This window comes from Mycteria americana, chromosome 13, assembly GCF_035582795.1.
Source record: "Mycteria americana isolate JAX WOST 10 ecotype Jacksonville Zoo and Gardens chromosome 13, USCA_MyAme_1.0, whole genome shotgun sequence".
NCBI classification, from domain to species: domain Eukaryota; kingdom Metazoa; phylum Chordata; class Aves; order Ciconiiformes; family Ciconiidae; genus Mycteria; species Mycteria americana.
The window spans coordinates 10,436,942-10,462,202 of NC_134377.1; the positions used below are offsets into that span (position 1 = coordinate 10,436,942).

The following is a 25,261-nucleotide window of genomic DNA, read 5'->3' on the forward strand; positions in this document are numbered from 1 at the left end:
GCAAGACAGAGCACACGGCGGCGTCAGGGCGGCCCCAACACCCCGACGCCGAGCCCCCCGCCCCGGCAGCCCCCGGCCGGCACGGCTGCACGCCACTCCGGACGCGTACCCGCAGGGCGAGCGGCCCAGGGCACGCCATGGTTAGGTCGGGCCCCGGTCAAAGCCGCTTCATTCACCAGGGCAGAGCGTGGGGACAGGCGCTGCAGCCGGCCGAGGGGTGGCCAGCTCCCCGGTGAGCGGCACAGCCGTGCAAGCGGCCGCTATGGCTCGCCACCCGGCCCAGGCGGTGGCCACGCAAGACGCCGAGCACCCAGCCCCGCCGCGGCGCCTCGCACCCCCGTCCCCACCTGGCAGGGCCGTGCCTCAGTTTCCCCACCTGCGAGGCGGGGCACAGGCAGGTCCCAGAGCGGGGCGTCTGCACGGCTTCCTGCCAGCACAGCTGCCTGCAGCTGCCTGCCGCCCCGTGGGGACACCCGGCCGGGCCGCATCCGCTCTCCTCCTGCCAAGGCTTCGCAGCGCCGATGGGTTTCCCTCCAGGGACCTATTTCAACGGAGCTGATAAAACTGGAGTGGGGGCAGGAGGGGAGGAAACAACATGAAAAGCTGCAGAAATCCAGGGACAGAGCTGCCTCGCCTGCCAGATCCACCCGGCCCCACCGGCCTGGGGACACGCAGCTGCGCTGCCAGCACGGCCAGGGATGAGCACGTGTCCCCGGGGGATGCTCCGCTGCCTGCAGGACCGAGGGGCCATCGGGCTCCAGCAAACCGTGCCATATCTCTGCGCCGAGCAGATTTTGCTGCAAGGCCAACCAATCTGACGGCACCCGTGGCCGGCGTGCAGCCGCCCCAGCGTGCCCGGCTGAACCCGGCAGCGGCATTCCCCATGGCGGGCCCGGCCGCACCGCACCGCTTACCGCTGAACCTCGTGCTTGCCCACCGCACTTATCGGGGCCGTGCACTCCGCTCAGGCAGGAAACATCGGCCAACCCACCCGGATCCTGCCGCGCCAGCACGGGCACCACGGCCTCCCCAAAACTCCGGCCGCCCGGCAGCAGTGCCCCGGCTGCTGGGAGGGGAGGCAAAGTGATTGCATTTGTCGGGCGGAGGAAAAATTTAAAAAAAAAAAAAAAAAAAAAAACAGAAACGAGGGGCTGGGAGGAAGCGAGCGGGGCGATGCAGAGCGCGGCGGATCTTGTTTGCAGCCGGGGACGCGATAACGCCGGGAAGCGGACCTCTATCTCTGCCCACCCGCCGCCCTTCCTAGTACGTCCTGCGAAGTTTCTAGGCGAGGGGAGATGTTATCTGCCCCCCGCCAGCCTCGCCGGGGCCCGGCTTCTCAGAAGAGCCACCCGAGGCTCAGGGCCGGCCGGCGTTGTGGCAGTGCCGGTCATGCGCCTGCCCGCGGCCTGGCCGAACCCCCCGTCGGGGCCCCCGTGCGCGGCCGTCTATCAGTGCCGCCAGCCTGCCGATGACTCAGCATCCTCCGGCTGCGCTCCCGCTTCCTCCCGGCGCCCAGGAATTGCCACCGCGGCTGCCGGCACTGCCGGTACGCTCGGCGGAACGCTCCCCCAAAATGCAGAGGGAAGCGGGACGCCCGTGCGGATGACTCCTCAGGCAGGTGGGGAGATTCCCAGGACAGGGAATTTGCCTTCCAAGTTTTCAGGCTTGCTCCGCACCGGCTTCGGGAGAGGTTTGCGGCATGGGAAAAGCCGGGCTTCGCCTGCACCACGCGGCGGGAAGCCGCTGAAGGCCGTCTCCGGTAGCAACGTGCTTTTTCCAACCGGCTCGATGATGGGAAATCACACCCCCAGCGCTTCCTCCTGCCGGCGCCGGCACAAGCCACAATGCCGTCCGTCCTGCTCCTGCCCGGCACGCTTCTCGCGTGGAAATGGCTGTCCTGGCTATCCCGGCTGAATCCACACTTGAGCTACCGCAGCAGCATCCTGCCCCTCCGCCGGGCCCCAGGTTTTGGCAGGGACATGCCGCAGGGATGCGAGTGCCCGCTGCTGCGTGGGCTTCTCCCTGGTCCAGCCCGTCGTGCTCCACGATGCCGGAATTCAGCAGCAGTGGCTTTAAGGCAGACTTCACATCCCTTACACCCCATATATTCCTACTAGGGGCTCCTGGCCGTCCTGTGGGTCAGCACCGAGCCGAAGGACTTGTCGCAACAGCTAATTGCTTTAATTTGCACTGAATGGAGAATCCAGCCCACCCTCGGACACACCTCAGGGCTGTTTTCGGGTGCTGGGGTTGTTTGTTTTTGGGTGCTGGGGTTGTTTTCGGGTGCTGGGGTTGTTTTCGGGTGCTGGGTCAGGAGCTTGAGGAAGAGCAGGACAGGACGGACTGGCCACAGGCTGGCTTTGATACGGGCGGGGGCGGCGAGCCCTGGCTTGCACAGGATCCAGTCCTGCAGCCGAGCCGCCCCCGGGAGATTTCATTAAACTCTTGCCCAACCTGGCGAGTGTCACTGCAGCAGCGGGTGCCAGCACCGGCCAGGACAGTAACCCGAGGCTGTGGCTTGGATCCGGCAACGGATTATTTGTGCCTTCATGGTGGCAAAAATCCCAGTAAATGCATCTGTTGTTTAATTGCACCCAGAGGAGCCCGCAGCACCGAGCAGTGCCGGGGCAATGCCGGGAGCCAGCGCTGCAGCTCTGCCACCCGCTCCTGGAGGATGAGCGGTTGGGAGCCAGCTGGGCAGCCTTGCCGCGGAGAGGCTGCAGGAGCCGGCCTGCCACCTCCCCACCGCAAAACAGCCACGCAGGGGGCTGCGGCTGCGCGGGAAGGGCACCCTCCAGCACCCAGCACTGCAAATCCGGCCTTGAAGGGAAACGTTACGGAGCAGAGACCGTGTCGCCGTGCCCAGCGACGAGCGAGGCGTGCTCACACACGCGCACGTGCGCAGGTGGCCCCGGAGCATGTGCAGCGGAGCCAGCGCACCGCGATCTGAAAATGAAACCGGCCCCGACTCCTCACCGCTACTCTCCACGCCAGGAAAATGCACACCAGCAACGTAAATAAGAAATTTGATTTATGTGCCGGCTTTCCCAGAAACAACTGTTCCCCAACCAGAGGAAAAGCAGCCGGTGGCATTTTCAGCTTCCTTTTATAAGCGCAACGCTATTCAAAATTCACCCCGGAGACTATTTTCAGGAGGAAGCAAAGCAAGGGGCTGGAGACACCCTCGCCAGCCCCACAGCTCCCGGCATCCCGAGTGGCAGAAATACAAAGTTCCCACAATCCCAAGAGCGGGAACATTGTTCCTTCCCAGGATGTCCTCCATGAAAAGAGCTATTCTGAGCCGGCAGCAGCCTTTCTTGGCACGGCCCTGCAGCCCGCTCGCGAGGCAGCTATAAAAGGCTGGGTTACAATGAACAGCACTTTTCAATGGGAGAGCATCCGGTGCAGGAGACTCGGGGGGATGAGGGTCCCCGGGGGGGCTCGGGGGGATGTGGGTCCCTGGGGGGGGGGCAGCCTACCGGGAGTGGGCTCGCAAGGGCTGGGTGGTGTGGAGCATCCCCTTGGGATGGTGCCGGTGCAGCCTCGCAGCCCCTCTCTGCATCCCGATCCCCTGGGAACTGGGGCAGTGGGCGCTGGAGACCGGCTGGATGCGACCCTGGGTGGAGAGCACAAAGGGGGCCAAGCAGGATGGCGTGGCCATTTGGGGCTGAGATGCAGCTGCTCAGCGAGGCGGGAGGGTCTGGTGCAGGGGGAGAGGTTGTAAAGGGTCTGGCTGCGGCCTCCCGATGCAGGATAAGGAGGGAACGGAGGAGAGCACCCCGATTTCACCCTCCTCCAAGCTGGGTCACAACACGACGTGTTCACGGCGTGTCCCCTGCCCTGGGCACGCTCGCTGCAGAGCAAGCGCAGCCACGGAAAACAGCCCTGACTCCACGCTCACAGAAAGCCCCATGAAGTTTTATTGCTGCCCTTCAGCCGAGCCTCTTCTCCCTTCCAGCAGCCCGCTTTCACTGGTGGAGTGAATATTGCTGATTTACACCTGAGCAGACCAGAAAGCCCCAGCCCACGCGCCCAGGGCAGCACAGCCCCGGGGAGCACTCCATGGGAGGCAAGGAGGGCAACAGGGCCCCTATCACCCCCCCAAAACAGCACCCACATATTTGCAGCATCACTATAAAACAGCCCAGGCCGTTTGTGCGTCAGGCCAGCACAACCCACAGCAGAAGCTGCCCAGCACTGTCCTGCTCTTCTCTCTGGGAGCAGCCCTCTGCGGTGGTGTGGATTCTCTGGGGTCTTGTAGAGGGCGATGGCACAGCACCGCACCTCTGAGCGCCATCGCTCCCTGCAACCCACCAGCTGTTTCCACGAAAGCTGGAGGACCCCAGGGGGTCTCAGGAGCTTCCCTTCCTCTCCCTCGGCTGAGCCGAACTGACGAACTCAAAAGTGACAGAGGAGCAGGTTGGAGAGACCCCACCGCACGCTCACATAGGCTATGTTTTCTTAGGAAATCCGGTCAAAAGCCGGGAGGCGTGGGAGGGATGATTTTGCTCTCCTATCCCCACTTCCTCGCAGGACATACACACCCCTTATTTGACTCCCCAGCACTACACAGCTTGCTATATTAAAGGCCAGAGCTGGCCTTAATCTACAGCTCTGCGTGGGCTGAGCAGCGCTGCAGACCTCTGGGGACGTGGCCAATGTTACGGCACTTTAAATCCAGGGGAAATCCACCCTTTTGGCTTCCCCTGATCGCTCCGCTGGGACAGCTGGGATGGAGACAGCCCATCCCGAACCCACACCAGGCCAAACGCAAGCTCCAGGCTCGCTTGTTCCGCAGGAGCTCACCCAAACAAGCTGCTGAGGCCAACCCAGCTCCCCAAAGACCCTCTGCCTGCTCCTGCTCACCCGAGTGCCCATCACCAAGGCATCTGGCACCCTGCAGCCCGGTTTACATCGTCACGCTCTCCTACACCCACTGCCTGCAGGGAAAAGCCTAGCAGCGGGGTGGCCTCTTTCAACAGGGTTTGTTTTGTTGCATGAAATGAATCGCTGCGGTGTAGGCGTGGAAGAAGCCGGGCGCAGGGAGCGCTCCCAGGGGAGCAGCCGGCTGGGGGTCCCTGGCTTCACCCACGGGGACAGGGGGGAGCAGCCGGCAGCTCAGCTCCGCACCAGCCTGGCTCTCCCTCCCTGCCACAGCAGTCCTCCTAGGGCTGGATTGGGCTCTTCCTCCTCGCTGAGCTGTGGCAGCACTGGCAGTACCACAAACCCCACCAGCACCGAGCTCTTGCACTTTCGCTTCGTCTCACCCGCTGGGATTTGTCCCGTTGTCTTTGCAGTGCCAGGGTCATTCCCGGCAGCCCCATGGGTGTGCGGGAGCGTGGGTGGGGAGGGTTTGCTCTGGGTGAGGAGGACGTAAGACCCCTCAAAAGCCACCAGCACTTGCACCCAAATCTCTCCGGTGCGATACACGGCACAGGCAGACCCACTGCCCTGCAGGCTCCGGCGAAACCAAAACAGATTTTTTTAGAGGCAGTAAATACATAAAAGCAAAGGAGAAAATAAAAGCAGTATTGGGGGTGGGGGGAATGCACAGGGACAAGACTCTCCTGCACCAAAAGCAAGTTAAAAAGAAATCCGAGGCATTGATCTAGTCCCAAACAAGTCAAAGTGAAACCTGCCAGTAATTTCACAGGCCTTTAAACTCCAATCCTGTAACCTGCCAGCAAAGCCCGATGACAGATGGGGACATGCGAGAGCAGGCAGCGCCAGGTCCCCACGCTGGCCACCTCTTCCTCCCCCTGCTTTTCCTACCTAAGCCCAGCAACCCGAAAAGTCTCTGGGCTACCAGCCCACAACTCCAGCACATATTGAATCAATTTGCAACGATATCGAAATCGCAGCTCGACAACTCATCCCGGTTTCCTTGACAGTAAATCCCAGCCCGGGCAGCAATGACCGTGTTATTGCCACTGTCAGAGCCAGCGGGTCCGGGCTCTCTGCAGGTGACACTGCCGGGCCTTGGCACGAGCAGGACTGGGCATGCCGGCAGGGCACAGGGAGGCTGCCGGGAGGCTGCCCACCGGAGCATCGGCCTCATGCTCCAAGCCCCCGCGCCTGCCAAGCCAGGCAGCGCCTGCGAGCCAACAAAGTCCACAGGGAGCAGAAAGCCAGAGGAGCCGCTTGGCAGGCTCTGGCTGGCTCCTCCGCTTGGCACTCGCAGGGGGCACGGGGGCAGAGGAAAAGGCGGCAGCGGGGCAGGCAGGCAGGGTATGGCCCCCACGGGCAGGGCAGCACCCCGCAACAGCAGCTGGGGCAGGTGGGCATCACCCCACGGGGTCCTGCGCCCTCCAAGAGGGGCCACCCACACGCCAGGGGCTGCAGGGGTCGGGGGGGCAGGCGGAAGAGAGGGGCAGGGCTGGCTCTGTGCCTGCTGCACCCTTGGATCAGGGGTCCCCAGGATAGGGGTGCTAGGAAATGGGGGACCTTGAGGGGGACAGGGATCCCAGAAGAGGGAGTGCTATGGGGTAAAGGGGTGCTGGAAAGATGGGGGTCCCCAGGATTGGGGGCACCCACAGGGGAACAGGGCCTCTGGGACAGGGAGTGCCCACGGGGGAAACGGGTGCTGGGAGGACAGACGTGACCGTGGCCCCCGGACAGAGGGAACCCGAGGAAGAGGCCCGGGATAAGAGTGTCCCCCCAAAGAAAAGGGGTGCGGGGGGTGGGGAGAGGTCCGAGGGCGAGGGGCTGGCAGAGGAGGGGGATCCCGGTGCTCCCGGAGCGGGGCCGCTGGGGCTCCGCGGGGGCAGAGGGTCCGCGCCCGGGGGCTGCGGCAGGAGGAGCGGCCCCGCGCTGCCTCCCCCCGCCCGGCCGGACCCCGCCGCCGCCACTTTCGCTTTGCAGCGGCCACTTCCCGGGGACGCCCGGCCCGGCACAGCCCGGCCCGGCACAGCCCGGCAGAGCTCGGTCCCGCTGCGCGCCCGCGGTTACCTGCAGGAGAAGGCGTCCGGCAGCCGCTCGCCCATGGTGGAGCGCGGCGGAGCGCCCGGGGACGGGACCGGACGGGACGGAAGGCACGGCACGGCACGGCACGGCACGGCACGGCACGGCACGGCACGGCACGGCACGGCACGGCACGGCACGGCACGGCTCAGGCAGGACAGCGGGGCAGGCGGCTCTGCATTTCCGCCGAGCGCAGCCCCGGCAGCGCGGGGCGCGGACCCCGGCCCCGGGCGGGTTATGTAAAGCGGAGCGGCGCCGCCGAGGGCGGAGGCTGCGCGGGGGCGGAGCGGAGCGGCCGCGCTGTCTGTCTGTCTGTCCGTCGGTCCGTTCGTCCGTCCGTTTGTCCGTCCGCCCGCCCGCCCGCTCGTCCTCCCGGGCCCCGCCGGCAGCTCCGCGGGTGCGCACCGCTCCGCGCCGCCCCTCCCCGCCGGTGCCTTTATCTTATCGCATCCGCGCCCGCGGAGGCAGCGGCATAAACAGCCCGGCTGCGCTCGTGGGGGTTGGTTTTTGGTTGGGGTTTTTTTTTGAGTTTTTTTTGACTTTTACAATTTTTTCTCTGTGGATTTGGGGGTGTCCGGGCACCGCAGCCCCCCCCGGCCCCAGCCTGGTCCCTGCCCCTCGGGGGGTCGGGAGGGAGCCCGAGCGCGGGGTCGTTTGGGGGCTTGGGAGGGGTGTGGGCAGGAAAACACCCTGCTTTCCTGTTCCTGCCTGGCCGCGTCCTCCCACGGCTCCGCGGGCTGGGACCCAAGGGAGCTCTGCAGTAGCAGCAGTGGGCGAGACACCGTCTCAAACCCCATTTCTCATAATTTTCCTCTGCCTTTCAGTCGAGGAAATGATCTTGCTGTGAAAGGCACCATGGGGCACTGCCCACACCCGGTGGGAGCGGATCAGACCACAGGGCCCACAGTTGTCCCGCACCGTGGGTGAGGGCTTCAGCCATGACGAATAAAGCAGTTGCAGTGTCCCTCCAGTGCCGAGCAGGGCTGGGGACTGGGGTGGGAGCATGCGGGCCAGGCTCCGGCGTCCCAGTGCTGTACTGGTGCCATCCCATCCCAGGGGAACAGGGGTGGCATGGCAGAGCTGTGGCCACCCACCCTCTGAGCTGTGGGAAATAGGAGGACACTAAACTTTCACTGCACCTTTTTCCAGTAAAGGGCTGGTTTGTGGTCTGTACCGTCACATCTGGCCCATCGACATCTCCCACCCGTGTCACCGGCTGTCCCGAGAGCTCCTCCAGGGCCTCGTCCTCCCGGAGCGGCAGCAGCGCCGGTGACGGAGGGGCTCTCCTTGCCCCGCAGACCCCCACACAGGTGCTGCTTATGCCAGGTGTGCAAGAGCCGTGGTGGAGCAGCCCTGCCCGGGGGCTGGTGCTCACCCAGCACACCAAGCTGGGGAAGTGGCAGCTGGGATTTTACAGACACCACGCAATCGATTTGTGGGTGTTGGGAAGGTGGAAGCTGCAGGATTTTGCCCTTGGAGAGCGGGCTGAGGCATGCCGAGCCGTTTGTGAACCACCACCAGCAGGCTCCATCCTCGGTGACACTTTTAACACACCCCAGTTGCTCGCCCAATCTTGCTCGCCCAATCTATTCCCAATCCATTCCCTTCCAACGGAGGAAAGACTGAAGCGGGAACCCCCCACTGGTGCTGTGCTCCGGGGATGGCCATCCCCAGACCACAGCCCTGGGCTGCTGTCAGTGCAGACACAGCCCCGCTGCCCACCTCCAGCCCCACCGACCCCCCCAGACCAGACCAGAGCAGAGCAGAGCTTTCCTGCAGGGCTATAACCCCACGCTCCCCTTGGGCATCGCCTGCTCCAGGGGTCCAGATGACTCTGCAACCAACCAGCCCTCCCCAAACCCCACAGGGAAGTGGCTGGGAGCAGCTGACATGATAAAATCTTACCTTAAAAGCTGCTTTTTAATTCCTCCCGCTGTTGCTTCATGCATAATTGCACCTTCTGGCTTTTTTTTCTGAGCACAGACAAACGGTCAGTGGAGCCCGGTGCCTGCCTCCTTCCCGTGGCGGCTGTCCCAGCTCGCAGCTATTGCACACTTTTCTTTTTATGAGCTTCATGTATTTCAAAAGCGCCCTCTCAGCGTTGTCAGCCCCTGTGGCCTGAGATTTCTCTTTTGTTTTGCTTCCTGTATGGATTTTCTACAGTCCCTAACTGCTAATTCACTACCACCGACTTCTGCTTTTTCTGTTTGTTTAAGCAGAGCTGCGCAGATGCCCTTGTACACGCACACACACACGCACACGGGCGGCTGCTTCCCTTCCGCTCTGCACTGGGCTCAGCTTTTAACCATTGCTGCTTTCTTCTCCTGTAAAAGCCTTAACCAGCTTCCAACCGTCCTTCCCACTTCTCTCTTTAACTCCCACCCTCTGGCCCGCTTCGTTTTCAGGATGCGTGGGATGGTTTGGAAGTGGCACAGCGGCATTTCCCGGGGTGGGATGTGATCGGCTGCGGGTGACCTCTGCCATCCCATAGTGAGATGAGGGTCCCCCCTCCCTGCCCAGCGGGGGTCTGGGGGTGACATCTGGAAATGCTTGGCTATGGGGGGGTCTGCGCTGGGCTGGTAATGCCCCCCCCCCCCAAATGCTAATGCCCCCCCAAATCTCAGCCTGGCTTTCGTGCACCCCTTCAGAGGGCAGGGTGGGCGATGGGCAGGGTGCTGATGGGCAGGGTGCTGATGGAGGGGGTGCCCCACGGCCTGGCTGCCCCCCGCAGCCCCGCCGAGCCCGCAGCGCTGCCCGCAGCCGTCGCTGGGCTCCAGCTGCCCTCTCCCGGGCACCCGCCGCACTGCACGCCGCCTCCCGCCCGTCCCCGCCCGGCTGCGCCGCGTTGCTCTGCCCGCCTGCCCCGGCGGCCGTGGGGGGGGCCCGGTGGCGGTGGGGGGCCCCGGTGGCGGTGGGGAGCCCCGGTGGCCGTGGGGGGGCCCCGGCGGCGGCGCAGCCCCGGGCTGCCAGGCTGGAGACCTCCTCGGTGAATCTCGCCTGGACCCAGAGAGGGACAGCACCCCAAAAATGCACCGTGGAGGGGCGCACCAGCCCCGCATTGGGGATTCTGTGGTGGTCACAACTTGTTTGCCTTGAACCCTAGGACACAGCTTCTGGGTCCATTTGGGGTCCCTGAGGACCGTTCGCTGCTGGTTATGACGGACACCCACACCCCTTCTCCTCCATGTGCCGGCTGGGGACAACACGCAGAGCGCTGGGCATCCAGCAGCCCCTCGGTACCCCCCCAGCACCCCCAGATTTCCAGGAGCGGCCCCCGCTGAGCCGCACTGGCAGTGACTCAGAGCTCCCCAGCTCACCTCGCTGAGCCGTCGGGCGCCCGCTGCTGCGTAACCGCCCGCCAAGTCACCAGTCATGGGAGCAGCAGGAAGCGGAGGCCAAGGGCAGCCCACGTCCTAAATGGCGCCTGGCAGCCCCTCACCTCTTTTCAGACACTTTTCTTCTCCCTTTCCCCTGCTGTCGGTCAAGCTCAGCACGGGAATTCTTTTTCCCATCTTTCCCAGCAAGACCTAGCTGGGGAAACTGAGGCATGGGCTCTGGGCTCCTCACCGGCGGGGACAACAGGGAAAAATATCATGGGGCTGCTCAGAAGGGGAAGTGCTGAGCCTGTGCAGGAACATGCGACCATCCCAAAGGAAACCCAACGGGAAGCAAAAACCCATGGGGGTTTTTGAGGAATTGGGGCTACTCTCCAAAGCAGCTTCCGAAGGGCTCCCTGGGAAGCGGCTGCAGTGGAGGAACAACCTCTGCTAAAGCAGCCGATGGGGCTGCAAGAAGCAGCAGGGGGTTTGGAGTCCCAGCAAAGGAAGGCAAAGACAGGAGTGCAGCTGCCTTTTTTCAATTAATTACCCCAGCTGGTCTAATAAAGATATTGCTTCTCCCCACGGTCCTTCCCCCTCCTAATCTTGCCGTGTGAAAGGGCACCTCTCGGCAAGGCAGGGAGATAAGCGGTGCAGAGAGACCCGAGACTTCCCACCAGCGTCCTTGAACAGAGCCGCTCCGCTCAGAAGGGAAGATAAAGCCCAGATGGTTTTAGTGCTGGTTTAAATCCCTTTTTATAGTCTGAAAGAGAAAGTCTGCAGGTGATAGGGAAAACTCTCAGTGAACTGAAAACCACTGCCATGAGCAGAAGATTGCAAAGCCCCGAGCAGCCGTGTAGGGCAGTGGGGGCATCTACGGGGAGGGGGGGAGTGGTAAGGACCATGACCTGCAGGCAGTGGCAGTCACAGCGGGGCTCACTGACGGCAGGATTTCTTAGTTGAGGGCCTGCAAAACGAGTGCCAACGCCTCTTTGCTAAAATAAACACATTGCCAGGCAGCCGAGCAGGGGAACAAAGAAAATGGAGGAAAGGGACAGCGATAAGGAGAGCAAATCCTTGACACTGGTACTTACTGGGACATGGTGAGGATGGCAGCACTGCCGAGGTAGTCCTCGGGCTGGTGAGACTTTCAGTGTGGAAGGCCAACCAGGAGCAGAAGTCAGCCTGGAGGCTTCTCCCAGCCAAAAGGTTTATGGTTGCCCTGGGACGTGGGTAGCAGCAGCAGGAAATTCAACCCCAGCCCCAGGCAGCGCTCAGCACCGCTGGACCTGCTAACCCCTGGCCCGGATGGGGCAAGTGCTGGCCACCCGTTTGAGAGTGCATCAGCAGCTCGAGTGCCACATGGCTTCCACAGTCAGGAAGGAGCGAGGGGGCTGCGATGTCTGCCCATGCGGTTGCACAATGCCCGGCAGCTCCAGCGCCTGGCTAACGGCTCGTCACCTCCTGCGTTCTAGCTCCCCGTACCAGTCATCACCTTCCTCTGGACGCCCATCCAGACCACTCAGTTCCTGCCTCAGCTCCGTCTTTCTTCATCCGCCCCATCCATTGACCTCTGCCCGTTCCCTGCCAGATGCTCCTGGGCACCCGCTCTCTGCCCCAAAAACCTGACTCAGTGTTGTGCAGCCACTTTCAGCACTAAGCTCCCGGGTTTCCCACCCATGAGTACATCCACACGTACATCCATGCATACATCCACACGTACATTCACATGTACATACATACATCCACACGTACATTCACGTGTACATGCATACATCCACACATACATCCATGTGTACATCCACACGTACATCCACGCATACGTCACACGTACATCCATGTCTACATCCACGGATGTGCCCGTAGCCCCCTGCACCCCCCGGATCCGTGCTCCCGTCTCTCCCCGGAGCTCGGCCCCGGTGCCCAGAGGCTCGACCCGCCGAGGGCCTTGGGCCGAGCCAGGGCCTCCAAGCACGGGGGCCGAGCTCCGGAGCAGTTTCACAGCCGGGCGAAGGCCCCCCCGCCGCCGGGCCGCCCCGAGCGGCGGCGAGGGGCGGTGGCAGAGGAGGAGGCGGGCGGGAGCAGCGCTCCGCCCGCCGGGGCCGGGCCGGGCCGGGCCGGGCCAAGCCGGGGCGGCGGGGAGCCGAGGATAAAGGTGGCCGTGCGGGGCCGGGAGCGGGGGCCGGGAGCGGGGAGCAGGGGCCGGGAGCAGGGAGCAGGGAGCAGGGGCCGGGCCCGGGGGGAGGGCCGGACGGAGCCGCAGCGGAGCGGAGCGGGGCTGAGCGGGCGGGAGCCGATCCGGAGCGGAGCCGCCCGGTGCCGGGGGAGGGCGGCTCCCCCGCTCCCAAACGTCCCCAAGACTTTGGGGACCCCAAAGAGGTTCCCGAGCTGCCTGGGGGAAAGGGGTCCCCGCTGCCCCCCAGCGCTGGGCGCCCCGAGAGCCTCCGTCTCATCTCCTTGAGCCCCGCGACGCGGCTGAGTAGGAAAACAAGAATCCTGGCGCACGTCCGCCTTGTGCTCCGCAGGCTGGCGTGACCAACAAAACCCGCGGGCATTTCGGTGCCGGAGCCGCGGCCGGAGCGGGGGCAGCGGGGTGCCGGTCCCCACGGCCCCCTTACGCCGGCCGACCCCGGATCCAGCGCTCCCACGGCTGCCACGGCCACTCGTGCGTCGCTGATGCTGGCGGCTGCCGAAGACCGGAGCTAGAGGCAGAGTTCAGGTAGGCGGAAAGCCTGGCACGGCGAGGCCACCGGTGATTAGGGGACAAGGGGGGAGCTGGCCTTGCCTGGGTGACACGGTCCGTGGCCACGGCTCTGTGGTCCGGCAGCCGAATCTGCGGCACGGGCCGTAGACCCTCCCTGCGTGCCGTGGGGAGGTGCGCCGCGACGCAGGGCAAACACGGTGCCAGCGGTAAGGTCACCTGCACTGGGTGACGTGGGGCCCTGGGACGAGCCCTGTCCAGGGCTCCTCTGTGGCAAAACGTTCAGCTGGGGGGAAACCCCCCTTGGGGAGCCCCGACTGGGCACCTGCCAGACGCAGCACCTTGGTCATAAGCCGATGGCTTATTACCGTGCAATTAAGGCCCCCATCCTCCGTGTGCTGGCGGGCAGCTGAACACCCTCTGTCCCTGCAGGGCACGGAGCCATGAAGCTGAATGAGCGGAGCCTGGCCTTTTATGCCACCTGCGACTCCCCGGCCGACAACACCGGCTTCCTCTACAAGCGCGGTGAGCGGCACACGGCGTACCATCGCCGCTGGTTTGTGCTGAAGGGCAACATGCTCTTCTACTTCGAGGAGCGGGAGAGCCGGGAGCCGGTGGGTGTCATCGTGCTGGAGGGTTGCACTGTGGAGCTCTGCGATTCAGCTGAGGAATTTGCCTTCGCCATCCGCTTCGGCGGCACCAAGTCTCGCACCTACGTGCTGGCAGCCGAGAGCCAGGCTGCCATGGAGTCATGGGTGAAGTCACTCTCGCGAGCCAGCTTCGACTACATGCGCCTGGTGGTGCGGGAGCTGGAGAAGCAGCTGGAGGAGATGCGCTGGGGGCCGGCCGCTGGATGCGGAGGCTGCTGGCAGTCACCTGGCTCTTGGAAGCCAAAACCCTTGGGGCCAGAGCGGTCCCCGGAGCGGCTGCCGGCTCTGCCCGCCGTCCTGCCGAAGGAGAACGGCTGCGCAGTGTGGAACAACGCGCCAGGAGCGGACCAGCCGCCCGACACCTCCAGCTGCGGTGGGCACGATGGTGAGGGGAACCCACGGCCACCGCCACTGCCGCCACGCAGGCGGGCATCCAGCAGCGAGGCAGGCGGCACCAGGGCAGCTGTGGCGGAGAGCCCGTCCACCTTCTGCCGGCTCCATGAGCAGTATGGCCGGGAGGTGGCCCGGCTGCGGCAGGACTGGCTGGAGAAGCGGCGTGGCCTCCGGCTCTGAGAGGTGGCCGAGCCCTGGGGACCCGCCAGGACCTGTGGCAGGGAGGAAGTGATCATCCTTCGTGCTGCCTTGGTCCCCTCCTCACCCCAGGATGTGCAGCCCTGTCCGTGGCGGTGATGGACACCTGCCGATGGTGCCAGCAAGGGCCCAGTGCCGAGGGACACCAGTGCTGCTCCGTGATGGCGAAACGCCAGCCTGGCACCAAAGGCAGCTGGGCTCAGCGTGCCGCCAGCCAGGCATGAACCCCCCGGGCTGTCGGGGCTGCCAGGCTCTCGGGCATCTTGAGCACCCACTGTGTGGCACCCCGCAGGGGTGCACCCCTCTGGCTGTGCCCGGGCGTGGGTGCGGGGTGGTCCACCCTGGGCGAGCAAGCTGCGAACCACTTGCTAGCTGATGCCTCCTGGGAATCAACCACTGCACTGGGTCTGGTGGGGCCTCTTGATGCTCCTTGCAGTGCGGTCATGCACCGACAATGCCTTTGGAGGAGGATTTTGATGGGGTCCTGCCTGCCTGAGCCCCTGTGTGGGTGTTTCACAGCCGGGGAGCCTGCTACCACCTTCCCCTCCCTGCCCAGCACAAGCAACTGGCTGAGGTCGGCCGAGCACCACCAGATCCCTCTTCTCCAGCAGGATGTGGTTTGAAAATGAAAATATCAGCGAGCGCAGCCCTTCCTTAATGGCAGCAGCACCGTGCACCCTGGCCACGCAGGGAGCTGGAGCCGGCCCCGAGCATTTTGCACAGGGTGATTGCTGCTTGCAGCCCGGCTGGTGAACCTGTGGGGAGGGCAGACCCGAGGGGAACGCAGCGGCTGCGGGCACCGCCTTGCCGGCCAGATATTTCAGGGCAGGGCATCATCCCTGGGCCGGCTCACTAAGGGGAAGCATTGCTTGCGGTGGCAAACGGGAACATATGTGTCAGCCATGGAGGGTGTTGAATGATTCATGTGCCGAACTGGAGCAAAGCCAGTGTCTCGTGCCGGTGTTTCTCTTTTTATTTCCCCAATGGTCTATATCGACACTAAAGCCGCTGGTCTGGAGGTGGGGTGACCTGCCCCAGGTCTGGGAGGAGCAGTCGGGGTGCCCCAGGTTTGGGCTGGGTGGCTCTGGCTCCCTTTGCCTCCTTGGGACAGGCACAAGATTTTGCTACAATAAAAGTTGTTTCAGAAATCCCTCTTGGCCCCAGTTCTTGCTTGTGCCTTTAAGCCCCTGGGGAGGGGGGCCCAGGTGGGAATTAATCCTCCATTTTAATCCCCCTCCTGCCCCCACTGTGTCTGTGGGGCTGGGCAGGAATGGTGTTGCCCGAGTGGGACGTGGCCAATGCCAAGGTCTCGCAGGGATGGGATGGGATGGGATGGGATGGGATGGGATGGATGGTGCCACCCCAGGAACATCAGGACACACAGAGCCAGGGTGGTCCCACGGCAGGGACAGCATGGTTCTGCCCTCCGTGACGGCTTGAATAGCCAGGCACAGGTGACCAACATGGAGGTTTGGGCATTGGAAAAGAGCTGGGAGACTGCCTGGGAGCACAACCCTCCCACAGTTTCACCGGCGGAAATGGCACTGGGTGCCCTGGCATGAGTTGCTCTTGCGTTACAGGCTCGATGGGGTGTTACAACCATCCCTCCAAACCCCGGGTTACAGGCAGCACTGCGTGATGCCACCAGGTTTGGGTGCCCCTGGTTGGGTGGCCCTGTGCCCTCGGTGGGATGTCCCCAGCCCTCTGCCAAGGCATCTTAGCCAGGGACAAAATATCTGTCCCCTTGCCGGGGCTGGTATCGGCGCTATGCAGGGACCAGAGACCCTGCCCTTGTGCAAGTGGCCAAGGCAAGCCCATGTCCCTACCCGTGACATCCCACCTGCATGAGCATCTCCGGCTTCTTGCTAACATGGAGTCTTGCAGTGGACTGGGGGGGACACACACCTCTTGGGGAAACTGAGGCATGAAGCCAGCCAGGGTCACTCACTCACCGAGAGCACTGCAGAGCGTGGAGCCCTGCTCCTGGCCAGGCACGGCACCCCGCTACGTGTTTCGGCGTTTGGAGCAGTGCCGCCGAGGGCAGCCAGGGTGCAGCTACACCCGCGGCATCCAGATGGTTAACGCGGCCCCATCAGTCGGCTGCAGAGGAAGATTCCGGTTTCCATGGCAGCCAGCCCAGCTTCTCCAGACGTTCAGATATTCATTAAAAATAAATCCTTCCCAACATGTTAGCCGACAAACAAGCTTAAACAGATACGCAACATATGGATTTATTAATTCATCAAACACAAACACCCCCGCCTTGTGTCGGAAGCTGCAAACTCGCCTGGCGATGGCCGGCTCTGAAGAGCCGTGCCAGGGTGCGGCACAATGCCGAGCTGAACCTCGCGATGGAGGATGCCGAGTTACCCCGGGGGGCAGGAGCAAACCTGCGCCAGGGACGAGCGCAGGACTTTCACAGCGCAGGACTGCACCCTGAGCTGGACTAACCCCGTTTAACACCCTCTTTTTTCCCCAAATCACCGGGAGGTGTTTATGGCAGTGACAGCTCTTGCCATAAACCCAGAGCAAGGCTGTGACTTCCGAGGGAGCCAACATCAACCCAGGCGCCGGGCAAAGGCGAGAGGAGCTCCCATCCCAGCCGCCGCCAGACAAAACACACCCCAAGGCCAGAGTCGTATCCAACTTCTGTATTTAGTGGCTCTTTACAGAACTTGTTCCTTCCAAAATTGTTAAACAAAGTTCATCGATCTCATAGAAACTTTTGAAGTACAGTACATGAGCCTAACAAAAACGTGACCGGTATGTCCCGCTAGCTTTAATACAACAGGATTGCCGTGTTCCAGACTATCCTAAGTGCTTCCTTGAATCCCGTTCCACTAAAGCTCCTGCTAGCACACGACGGAGAAGAGCAGTCAATGGTCGCGCCTCGACCTTCTGCAGCGCGGTGGCAGGGAAAAGAGCAGCCATGGGCAAGCTGGGGCTCGCTGGGGCAGGGTAAAGCGGGCAAGGAGAGCCATGCCTTCGCAGAGCCGCTTTTAGCATTGCTCATCGACTACCACCCAAATACAAAAATACCTTCTATTCTGATAAAAATGTATACAGCGGAAAATCAGTCAATGCATAGCCTCAGAGCCTGGCAGGGGAGCCCTCCTGACGGCAGTGGCCTTGGTGGGTGACAGCTGATGCCATGCGGGCAGGGGACAGGGCAGAGCAGCCCAGCATAGGCCACCCCACGCCGTTTAAAGGCATTTCATTAGCAGAAGCCGGCTGGCGGCGCTGGGGCTGGGGAAGTGGCGGGGAGCACACCAGGATGGTGCCACCGCTGGGCTCCTGCGCCTTTGCACGGGGTCAGCCCTGTAAAGCCAAAGCTCGATGGTGTTTTGCCCAATTCAGGTTTGAGCTTGCCCAATTCAGGCAGGAGCCTGGCACGACACCCTGGGGCTCATCCCGGCTTCACTGGCAGCCACCGCCTGGGGACACGGCCGCGGCGAGGGGCTACTCCTCCTGCCCGGGCACTCTCCCTAAAAAAAAGTGCTTCAGCTGCAAGAGCTGGCTGTGATGCTGGGAGCAGCCCCGAGCAGGGTTTGGCCCCCGCACGAGTGGGCAGCTCATGATTTTTGGGTGCTCGTCCCCAAGCACCGGTGCCCCAGGTGCAAAGCTCGGAGGCTCCATCTCTTTCTTTCCCAAATGGACGACAGCAGAGCGCGGCGAACCGGGATCCCACGGATGTCCATCCCCAGCGAGCCGGAGCCGTCCCCAAGCATCGCACCCGGGTACCTTTTCCCATCTTGCTCCCAAAATTGCAGGCACAGGTTGCTTTCTTTGCTTTTGCGTTGTTTTTTCTCTTCCTTTGGGAGCCGGCAGGAGCTGCACCGTGCCGTACCGGGGCTGCCACCGGTTGCCGGCTGGAGGAAGCGCAAGGGACGGCGTTCGGACCATGCTACATCTTGTTCCAGAAGGCTATTGCAGACATTTCTACAACATATACAACCGCACGGGACATTCTGTGTTACAAAGGTTTCAAAAAACATAAACCACCAGAACTAAATACATACTCGATGGCATCAAGGTGTTTGCTTTAGAGTCTTCAGGGACTATGACGCAGTCTCTGGCTGGGGCAGAAGCGATGCAGTGTCTTACAGACAGAGGTGGAAACCGCTTGGCAAAAGTTTATTAAATTTGGTCAGTCTCATAGTGCTTCTTGATGGCTTTGCTCAATAAGTCTTTTCTGTGGGGTTTTTTTTTTTGTTTGTTTGTTTTTAATCTCATCCAGTGGCAAACTACAAGACTTCAGTGTACATTTAATGACACGACTGCTACATCATCTTCATTTTATAGCTATCTTTAATATCAAAGCAGCTTAAGCTGTTAATAAATTCCAAAGTATCCTTTTATTAAAATATCTAAAAGAGGTCTATAAATATTTTTTGTTTTTTTCTTTTCTTTTCTAAAATTGTTCCCAGTTTTTCACATTTAAAACAAAGTGGGGGGGCGGCTTCGTAGCCGGGGCCCCCCCTTTCCATGGGCGGTCCCCTCCGTGGCGCCGGCCGCTTGTCGCCTCTTGGCGCGTGCTGCATTTAACAAAATATATATATATATATGTGGGCGTGTATATATATATTGAGGGCGGCGGGGCGGGGTTCAGAACTCCCACTCGAGGGCCTCCTCACGGTTGGCGGCCCGCTCCAGGCGGTGGATGATGTTGTTGAGGTTGGCCATCTTCTCGTGGCGCCGCTGGACGCTGGTGCTGAGCCGGGGGCCGGGAGCCGGCGGTAGCGCCGGTGAAACCGGCCCGGCGGAGGACGGCCCCGGTGAGGCCGAGCCGGCGAGGCCAGGCGAGGAGGCTGCCGAGGGCGATGTCGGGGAGACCTCCAAGCTGCAACGGGATGACCCCGCGGAGGACTGGGAGCTGTCGGGGTGCGGCGGTGGTGGCGGTGCGGGTCCCCCGGCGGCACCAGCACGGCCCCCCCGCCGTGGGAGGCTGCCGGCGCTGGGGGCGGCGGCGTGGGGGGCTGCCCCCTGCTCCTCCTGGGGAGGTCCGGTCCCCTCGGCCGCCCTGGCCGGGCTGCGCGAGTCCCGCCTGCGGCCCCAGCTGCCCGCCTCCCCCTGCTCCTCCTTCACCTTCATGGGCGCGGCGGCGCAGGGGTGCTCGCCCCCCCCGAACACGGGTTTACGGTCCTCGGCGTCCGAGTCGGGGCTGTGGGGGGCCCGGCGCCCAGGGACGGCCGCCCCACCGCTCTGCTCCGGGTCCGTGTCGTTGTCCTGCGCGCCCTCCACCAGCATCTCCCGGCGCATCCGCGACCTGCCGGGACACGACCGTGGAGGGTCAGCCACCGCCACCCCTCGCCCCGTGCCGCGGGCACTGCACATCTTGAAAAAGCATCTCCCGCCAGAAAAACGCGACGACGTCGTTTGAGATGTAAAACCCCACCTTGTTGGCCTTTAAAACATTTTTCTGGGGGAAAATCACTGCCGCTTGAACACGGGGAACAGATTTTGCAACGCTTTGGGCTGTTTCCAGCCAAACCGACCCAGTTTCGCAAGTGTTTTCCGCTATGGTTTTTTGTTGTTGTTGTTTAATACCTAACATTTTTCAAAGGTTTATTTTAGGGTGGTTGTGCTTACCGAGAGCAGGAAGGGCTTTTCTGGAACCAGGCGAGGGGACAGGTCGTGGGTTTAGTCAATGTTTCACCAAAAAGCCCCATTCTCCAAGCTTTCCCCGGCACGCCCCACACGATGGTTTCGTGTGAGAAACCTCAGCTGGCTCCCATAAATATTGACCATCTACTTTGTGCTGCCCAGGGGGAGTCGGAGGTTCCATGGACTCGGCGCAAGCGCTTATGTGTCTTTTTATACTGGTTTATATAGGGGAGGGAGCACAACCTGGGCTGCTGACACAGAGAGCGGGGGGCTCTTGGTGTGGGTCTGGGGAAGATTCAGGAGCCACGTCCTGCAATACCGCCCAAGGATAAAGCCTGTGCTGCTCCCCAGGGCCGGGCTGCTGTGGGGATGGATCCTGTGCTCCAGGAGCCTCCATAACGCTTTCCCCCACCCATCGTGGAGCTTCTGCTCAGTGGCAGGTGGTGTCCCGCACCAGCGAGAGGTGGACATGAGCATGGTAACCTCTTTAGATGCTCAACTTGACTTGGTCAAGGTGGTCAACACCTCTTGACCAGCCACCAGCCAGGGCACACGCAGTGTTTCGGCTGCAATCCTGCACCTGGGGACCTCCGGCGATCACGCGTGGGTCTGCATCTCCCTGTCTAGGCAAGAGGGACCAGGAGGGCTGGAAGAGGAACAGTGACACCACCTTGGCACGGCACCATGAGACGTCTGAAGCCCGGGAGCGCCCGTACCTGTAGTTGTGGAACCAGTTGATGACGGTATTGGTCTTGAGGTTGAGCTGGAAGGAGAGCAGCTCGATGGTCTGCTGGGAGGGGTAGGGCTCCAGCTGGTAGGCTTTCTTCAGGGCTTCCTTCTCCTCCGGGGCCAGCACTACCCGCGGCTTCTTGATCTGGAGGAGGCTGAGGTCCTGCGGCTGCAGGCTGGGGCTGGCGCACTCGGAGCGGGCGCTGGGGGACTCGCTGTCTGAGCCGGCGCTCATCAGCCCATACCGACGTTTCAGGTAGGCTGCAGGAGAGGAGACCCAGCTGCGCGCCGCTCGCCCCCCAGCCCGGGGAGCCCCCCCACTTGGCCAGCACCCCGGACCTGGGGGAGCTGCATTGCCTTGACCCTCACCTTTCTTCTCCAGCTTCTTCATGTCACGTAGCTTCTCCACGTTGTGGGGGTCGTTGAGCCAGAGCTGCATGCGGACGAAGGGCTCCCTCCCCTTCAGGCTCAGCTTGTGCCACGGCTTGGGCCTGGAGAGGAGATCGGACACCGAGCCCTGCGTCAGGCCCAGGATGCTCTCCCCAAACAGCCGCTGGCCTGGCAGAGGAGAAGCAGAGGTGGTTAGAGAGGGGCAGAGCAGCGGGGCAGACGCTACAGTTCCCCCACGGAGCGGGTGCACCCCGTTTCCCAGGCACCATCCTCCCCAGTGTGCCAGGATCCCCCCGAGCACCCGCAGTGAACCGGGGGGGGGTCTGTGGCTACGGGAATTGGGGTGATGCATCCATGCAGCCTCACCAGCAGCTCCCGAAAACCCGGGCGGGGAGAGGGTCCGCACCTAAATTGTTGTCCGTCAAGACCTCCTTGACCTTCTTGGTGATGGAGTAGGTGTCCAGCTCAGGGGACATGGCAACGATCTCCTGGATGCCCATGGGTCCCTGGCTGTTGGGGTACGTCTTCCCACCCAGCGCAGGCGTCGACCGGCTCTCGGGCTGCTGGTTTTCTTTGCTGCTCTCCAAGGCCAGGGTGAGGGGCTCCTGGCAGCCCTTCTCGTGCTCAGCAGGGCTGGGGGGCGGCGAGGGGGATGGCTGGGGCTCCGCCGGGCTGGCTGCGCGACACCGGGGGAGAGGGGTCAGCGGGGACGGCGGGAAGGGAGAGCGGTGGGGACCTGGCGGGAGCGGGAAGGTTATTTGGGGGTTGGACTAGATGATCTATAGAGGCCCCTTCCAACCCAAACCGTTCCCTAATTCTATGATTTTTGGGGTGCCCGTGGCTCTGCCCTGTGGAGAGGGGGGATGCCAGCCAAATTTTTCTGGCAGCTATGGCAAAGCGGGAGGAGCCAGTGCAATAGTTAGAGAGAAAACACCACTAATATAAAAAAAACCAGCTACTTCTTCATGCCAGGCACAAAGCCAAGGATTTTTGTTGTGGTTTTCCTTTTTTTTTTTTTTTTTTTAAACTAGATGAGTTTCAAACCCCATTTCTGACAAAATAACATTTGAGGATCTGTATAACAGCCCTAAATTGTCTAAGCCACTAATTAAGGGGGCTCAAATGAGTTGGATGCATCAGAGGAGAGGGGCACGAAAGGGGCTTCCCAGGATCAGGGTGCGGGTGGGGGTGCTGGGGGCAGCTCTCCCCACCGCTGGGACGGGGGTAGGGTGCGTGGGGCAGATGCAGAAGTGCCGGGGACACTGACGGCACATGGGGACCACGGGGACAGCGGTGGCACTTACCCTGGGAGGGGGTCGGCTGCTGGCTGATGCCTTGGCCCAGCTGGTCGGTCAGCCAGAGCTGCATGCGGATGAAGGGCTCCCGACCCTTCTGCGTCAGCTTGCTCCATGGCTTGGGCCGCGACAGCATGTCACTCACGCTGCCCTGGGACAGCCCCAGCACCTAGGCACCGCGCAGGCGTCACCCGCCGGGGCCGGGGCGCGCTCCCCCCTGGCACCAGGCTGCTGCCTGCCCTCCGTCCCCACGCCGAGGGAGGGGAAGCAGGCTGCCGCACGCTGCTGCGCTCACGGCCCCGTGGCGTGCCCGGACCCCTTGGCCCCAGCCGCAGGTGCTGGGACTGTGGTGGGTCCCCCTGGGATACCCAGTGGGCTGGGAGGATGGTCCCTGCAGGGCTCTGTGCAGGGGACAGGGCATTCCTGGTGGGAAGTCCCACCAACCAGTTGGTGGTGGCCACTGAGAGACCGCTTGGGTTTGGGTCAGACCCTGAGGAATCAGCATCCTCCAAGGGGAAACCCACCGGGGAGAGCGGGAACCCTGCAAGGAGCCGGCGGAGGCCACTGATGAGCCCTGGACTCTGGGTCACAGAGCAGAGGGGACACCGGACCCCCCTTCTCCAGGCTGGTACCTTCTCTCCAAAGATCCTCTGGCAGATGCCGTTCTTGGCCAACTTCTCCTTGACCTGCCGGGTCAGCTCCAGCGTGTCCACCTCCCTGTACATGTACATCTCGTACTGCTCCGGCGTCAGCGGTGGCACAGTGGGCTTCAGGGTCCGCGGCACGTAGGCAGGGTAGTAGGAGAGACGACCGCTGGCCGCCGGCTCCGTGCCGGCTCCCTCCGCCTTCATCTCCGTCAGCCGGTGGGGCTCGTCGTCTGCCAGCGGCAGCTCATCCTCGTTGGTGCCGCTCTCGCTGGGCTCGCCCCGCGGCCAGCCCCGGCCGTTGGCCATGCTGGAGTAGCTCGAGGAGGAGGACGAGAGCGAAGGCGAGACGGAGGTGTAGGGTCGGCTGAGCAGGCTCCGCTCCGATGCCCAGTGCTGGTCGAAGTAGGAGCCGGCATCACCGATCTCCGACTTCACCTTCCGGATGATGCTCTGGACGAAGGCGGCGGGCGAGAGGACAGCCAGGGGCGTCTGCGGGGTTGCGGGGCTGGCCCCGCTCCCCTCCTCCTGCTTGACGTAGGTCGGGACGATGTTCTGGTTGACGGCAGCCAGCGTGGAGCGCTCGGTGGGCGGTGTGTCGCTGGGGCGCCCGCTGCCCCCCGACTCCATCTCCAGCAGCGCCTGCTGCTGTGCCTGCATCTCCCGCCGCGCCTGCTCCAGGATGCTCTTGATGGCGTCCTCCGAGCTGCTGCTGCCCGCCCCGTTGGCCACCGCCTGCGATGCCGACGGCGTTTTGGGTTCGCCTGCAAAGAAAATGGGTGAGGGGAGCCCCGAGGCGCGGCACGCATCATTTTAACATGTGGCCATAATTCAAAATGCAGGAAAAGAGGGATTTTTAGCCCAATCTGGTTCAGAGCGCTCTCCATCAAGAGGACGCTCTGGGCGAGTGCAGATCAGAAGAAGGACCAGCAGCACCCGCAAAGCAAAATCTGCAACGCCCCCAGCTCTAAACAAGCTTCTTTTTTGATGATTGCAAAATAAATCCCATTACCAACGGTGGCAATAGACAAACATGTTTGTTTTCCCTGTCTGTTTTTCCACCGTTCCTGTCTAATTTAATTCTCCGGGATTCCGCTTTCTCAGCAGACTACCTGTTCTAATGTATTTCATTTCTTGTAATTGACTGCGAGCGCAGCTGCTTTAATGATTCCTCGCGCCAGATGGATCGTGCATCCTCATTTAATCATCTGTTTTGGGGCAGGGAGGGGAGGAAAGGGTAGATCCAAAGTTTCTGAAAGCCCAGGTACAAATGCGGCCGCATAGAGAGTCTTCCATCCCTAACAGTATTTACCAGCATTTTGCCCCAAATCTCTATGGATGCCAGCGGGAGAAATGCCAAATAAAGCCCATTTTGGCCCCGCCACGGCTGGTCCATCCTGGGTGCTGGCTCCCGGCCAGCCGCAGCGTTAGCCCAGGGCCACCCTGCCCAGGACCATGCCACAACTGCCGGGCTTGCCAGGGGCTGGCTAATGTTTCCTAGGGGAGTCAGAGACCCCTGCGCCGGACGCTGTCGGTTTTGTGGGTGTTTCGGCGTGCCGTGGGACCAGCAGCCACGCAGCGCCCAGCTGCCGGCACCCCTTCGGGTGCTGCTCCCACGGGGGCAGAGGGGGTGCTCGGTCGCCCCCGGGGCCACCCACACGCCGGCACCTACCTCCCTTCTGCGACTCGATCTCCTTCTTCGCCTGCTCCAGGATGCTTTTGATGGCGTCGTCAGAGCCGGTCTCTGGCGTCCTGATCCGCGGCGTGATGCTACCTGATCAAAGAGGCAGGATAACAGCTTTGTCACCGGCGCTGGTTTTACAAGCTCCGCTTGTATGTCAGGAAGTATTTACTGCTCCTCGTGTTCAGTTATTTTCAGGGATGCTGGTTTTAAGACGAACGTCGCTCCCGATTAGTCGCTAGCCAGAGCGTGGGGAGCCCCAGTAGCCCCAGCTGCCAGCTCTTCCCTCCGGCATGGCATCTCCTGGCCACCTTGCTCGCCCCACCCAAGGGCACCCGCTCCCCACCGGCACGCGGGGTGCTGAGCGGAGACACGGGCACGGGGACCACGCTCCCCCATCCCTGGCACCGTGCCCTCCCGCAGGTGAAGGGTTAATGCTGAATCGGATCCAGGGGATAAACCGGAGCCCTCTGGGTTGAAATGCCAGCAGATGCCGCAGGGACATGAGTGACCAGCCACCACTGCTGCCACCACCGAGATGGGGCCAGGAGCCGCTGTCCCCGGAGCTGTGCATGCAGGCGTTGGGGCGTTACCATGTCGCGGCAGTGTCGACACCGCGCCGAGGTCCCGCAGCATTAAGACTTCATTATTTTAACAAAATATTCCCGAGCACATTGATTCATACACCACGAAACAGCC

General features: G+C 62.4%; 3 protein-coding genes across 10 annotated transcripts in view; 1 reads left to right on the top strand and 2 right to left on the bottom strand.

The window, feature by feature from the left end:
- SH2B3 (SH2B adaptor protein 3) overlaps positions 1-9,296 on the bottom strand; it is a 31,498-nt gene extending 22,202 nt beyond the window's left edge. For 2 of the 6 annotated variants that reach the window (XR_012777758.1, XM_075516340.1), the window contains exon 1: positions 110-253. Coding sequence is in view for 3 of the 6 variants with exons in the window: in XM_075516340.1 (XP_075372455.1) it covers positions 110-139 (30 nt within the window). In the remaining 3 variants the exon portion in view is untranslated. Of the gene's footprint in view, positions 1-109; positions 256-347; positions 1,059-6,948; positions 7,082-8,865 lie in introns of those variants that run through there. The other 4 variants (XM_075516344.1, XM_075516342.1, XM_075516341.1 and 1 more) reach the window with 4 other exon arrangements.
- A 3,047-nt stretch (positions 9,297-12,343) lies between these two features.
- PHETA1 (PH domain containing endocytic trafficking adaptor 1) overlaps positions 12,344-25,261 on the top strand; it is a 59,620-nt gene continuing 46,702 nt past the window's right edge. The window contains exons 1-3 of one of the 3 annotated variants that reach the window (XM_075516297.1): positions 12,344-12,432; positions 12,803-12,996; positions 13,411-15,369. In XM_075516297.1, coding sequence (XP_075372412.1) covers positions 13,422-14,201 — 780 coding nt within the window. In that variant the 5' untranslated portion in view covers positions 12,344-12,432; positions 12,803-12,996; positions 13,411-13,421 and the 3' untranslated portion in view covers positions 14,202-15,369. Of the gene's footprint in view, positions 12,433-12,550; positions 12,997-13,410; positions 15,370-25,261 lie in introns of those variants that run through there. The other 2 variants (XR_012777754.1, XM_075516296.1) reach the window with 2 other exon arrangements.
- Positions 18,737-25,261, bottom strand: part of CUX2 (cut like homeobox 2) — a 67,477-nt gene continuing 60,952 nt past the window's right edge. Inside the window, exons 13-19 of the mRNA XM_075516298.1 lie at positions 24,554-24,655; positions 22,870-23,645; positions 22,247-22,406; positions 21,349-21,618; positions 20,922-21,110; positions 20,540-20,813; positions 18,737-19,485 (exon numbers count right to left, since the gene is read on the bottom strand). Coding sequence (XP_075372413.1) covers positions 18,825-19,485; positions 20,540-20,813; positions 20,922-21,110; positions 21,349-21,618; positions 22,247-22,406; positions 22,870-23,645; positions 24,554-24,655 — 2,432 coding nt within the window. The 3' untranslated portion in view covers positions 18,737-18,824. The remainder of the gene's footprint in view (positions 19,486-20,539; positions 20,814-20,921; positions 21,111-21,348; positions 21,619-22,246; positions 22,407-22,869; positions 23,646-24,553; positions 24,656-25,261) is intronic.